This window comes from Austrofundulus limnaeus, unplaced genomic scaffold (genome assembly GCF_001266775.1).
Source record: "Austrofundulus limnaeus strain Quisiro unplaced genomic scaffold, Austrofundulus_limnaeus-1.0 Scaffold322, whole genome shotgun sequence".
NCBI classification, from domain to species: Eukaryota; Metazoa; Chordata; class Actinopteri; order Cyprinodontiformes; family Rivulidae; genus Austrofundulus; species Austrofundulus limnaeus.
Window position 1 is genome coordinate 630649 of NW_013952724.1, and position 2649 is coordinate 633297.

Consider the following 2649-nt stretch of genomic DNA (forward strand, 5'->3'; position numbering starts at 1 on the left):
ACACACACACACACACACACACACACACACACACACACGCGCGCGCGCACACACACACACACACACACACACACACGTATGCATGTTTGTATTTTCTTGCTATTCTAGCTTTCTGTAGTTTTTTGAATAAGCTCAATTACTTTTTTTTAAAAATAATTTAGTGTTAAAGTACTCAAAATCCTTTTAAGAAGATATGTTTTCTTTCAAAAAAGATTTCCATGACTTAGTTGTGTAACTCAACTATTTCCAGCTATTGTAGGAACAGATCCACACTAACTGCAGGTCTTGGAAAATAAATAGAAGAAATAGACTATATTTGTTCACACTAGCTACGCTTACACGGACATAAGTAATTGAATTAAAYGGCCATTCGGAATAAAAATGTGTCACGTAAACACCCATTCTGTCATGATCTGTGTTTTTGCTTTAGTTTTCTAGTGTTCTCTGTTCCTCTGTTTTCTCTCCCCTGTTGTCTTGCCTCCAGCCCCACCCGTGCTCACCTGTTCCCTCTTGTGTCTCTCCAGGTGTTTCCGATTGTCTCTTAATTTGTTTGCTTTATATTCTGAGCTCTATTCGGATTATTCTGATCCGACTCTGCTCGATTCGAATGAATTTGTAATCGGAATGAGAGAGGTTGTTTATGCCGATTGATAATCCGATCTACGTGCATGTAAACACTTAATCCGATCATTTTATCCTGATTGTGGAAAACTGACCTGACTGCGCATGTCTGCTGACTGTCTTCCACCGGTTTCTGCTCCTTTGTGGAGGGAGTAGCAGACGCGCAGTTTCCAGCAGCACAAAACTTTTCCTCAAGTTTTCGCATTCAATAAAGAAGGAAGACACAGCCTGCGCCGCTTCGCCAAAATAAATAAATAAATAAATAAATAAAAGTCTGTGCGCCACCTGCAGCTGAACCAGAGAGTGCAGTAACGTCTCCACCTTTATTAAAACCTGTCGCAGGTCCATTTTGAGCTCAGAAGCTGTTTRTTTATGTTCATGACGAAAGTAGAACTTTTGTCTGTGGGTTTTTTTAAGGGAAAGTTAGCAAATGTGCATGTCAGTGCTTCTGTTATGAAAAAAATCCTGGTGCATGTAAACACTCGTCATGATCGGATTGTGTGCATGTAAACAATACATTCCGATTATTTAATCTGAATATATTTCAATCCGATCAAAGAATTTTGCGCATGTAAACATAGCTACTGATAAATGCTACAACCTGCAAACTGCAATCATTAAAAATGTTTTTTTTCCATTTTGTTAAAAATATTGTTTCACAAATTACAGTTAGATACAAAAGGCTGTCTTACCTGCACCTAATATATATATATATATATATATATATTTCAATGTGCTCTGCACAATGACAAAGGTCTAATCTAATCTATACATACTGTATGATTAGGCTGCACATGTATTTGCCTAATTTCACTTTACCACATTAACACTTTACCGTTTTATGCAGGATTCAATCATGTCACTGGACATCAGCTTCAGTCGGGTTTCCAGGTGTTTGCCAAACTCTTCTTCTGGCCAGTGTAGATCACTGATGAAAGTCTGCAGAGCATCCAGTTTCCAGAAGAGGTCCTCTGACGTTGCTGACCCATTACTGTGGAACCACACATCAGTGTTTTATCTCTTGTTTTAGAGTTTGAACACTATAAACTGCCCAGTAAGTAAAGTTTTGATCAATTTGATAAATAAATACAATTAAGTGATAAAAATCTATAATTTGTGTGAAAGAAGATCAAAACTTTGCAATGGGTTTTATATTAAACAGACTGAAAAAACACACATTCACTGCTTTTTAAATTTCACTTACCTTCTTTATGATTTTTTAAAAGCTGTACAAACACAAAATACAGAATGGTTTCCTAACAGTAATTGGTGTGGTTTATCTGCAATTTTTTAAATCTAATTTCAATCTTTAAAACTTTTAATTGTCATACAAATTTTGCACAGTGAGTCTGTATTCACATTTACAGTATTCATTGATGCAGGAGTCATGTTAACAAAGATATGCACTAACATTGAGGAAAGTTGAAAAATTATGCAGATTTTGCTCGTTCAGTCACTACACAGTTGATTAAGTTCATCTGTGAATGTGTAGTAAGGATTTGCATTTACATCAGAATGACACTTTTTAACTTCTAAAACCCTTAAAATACAGGAGCTTCAGTGGGGCTTCACCCCCTGTACCCCCCACAAGGGTTTTGCCTAAGCAGCCCCTTTACCCCTGTCTTAAAAGATCCACCTTTCCCAAAAAAGAGACACACTCAAAATACTGGCTACAGGCCTGCATGTACTGTAGTGCTTGCTGTTTTGGCTGCAGTATGAGTTTTACTGATGGACACACAGAAAAAATACAGTGATAGAAAAGAATTCTTAAAAAACGGAAGTTTCAGAAGGGTTCTTTGCTCCACTGGGTGTCTCCCTGCACTGCAAGCTTGGACCCCCAAGTATGCCAGTACTTATATACAGCGGGTAAGATAAGTATTGAACACGTCAACACTTTTCTCAGTAAATATATTACTAGAGGTGCTAATGACATGAAATTTTCACCAGATGTTGGTAACAACCCAAGTGAGCCATACATACAAAGAAATCAAACCATAAATGTCCAGAAATGAAGTTATTTGTAATAAT

The 2649-nt window shown here is 37.1% G+C and overlaps 1 protein-coding gene across 1 annotated transcript in view; it reads right to left on the bottom strand.

Annotated features, from left to right (window-relative positions):
* The window catches only part of LOC106527410 (calcium-dependent secretion activator 1), a gene marked incomplete at both ends in the record, with an annotated part of 27514 nt that overhangs the window by 15561 nt on the left and 9304 nt on the right, over window positions 1–2649 (bottom strand). Inside the window, 1 exon segment of the mRNA XM_014022284.1 lies at window positions 1457–1612. Coding sequence (XP_013877738.1) covers window positions 1457–1612 — 156 coding nt within the window.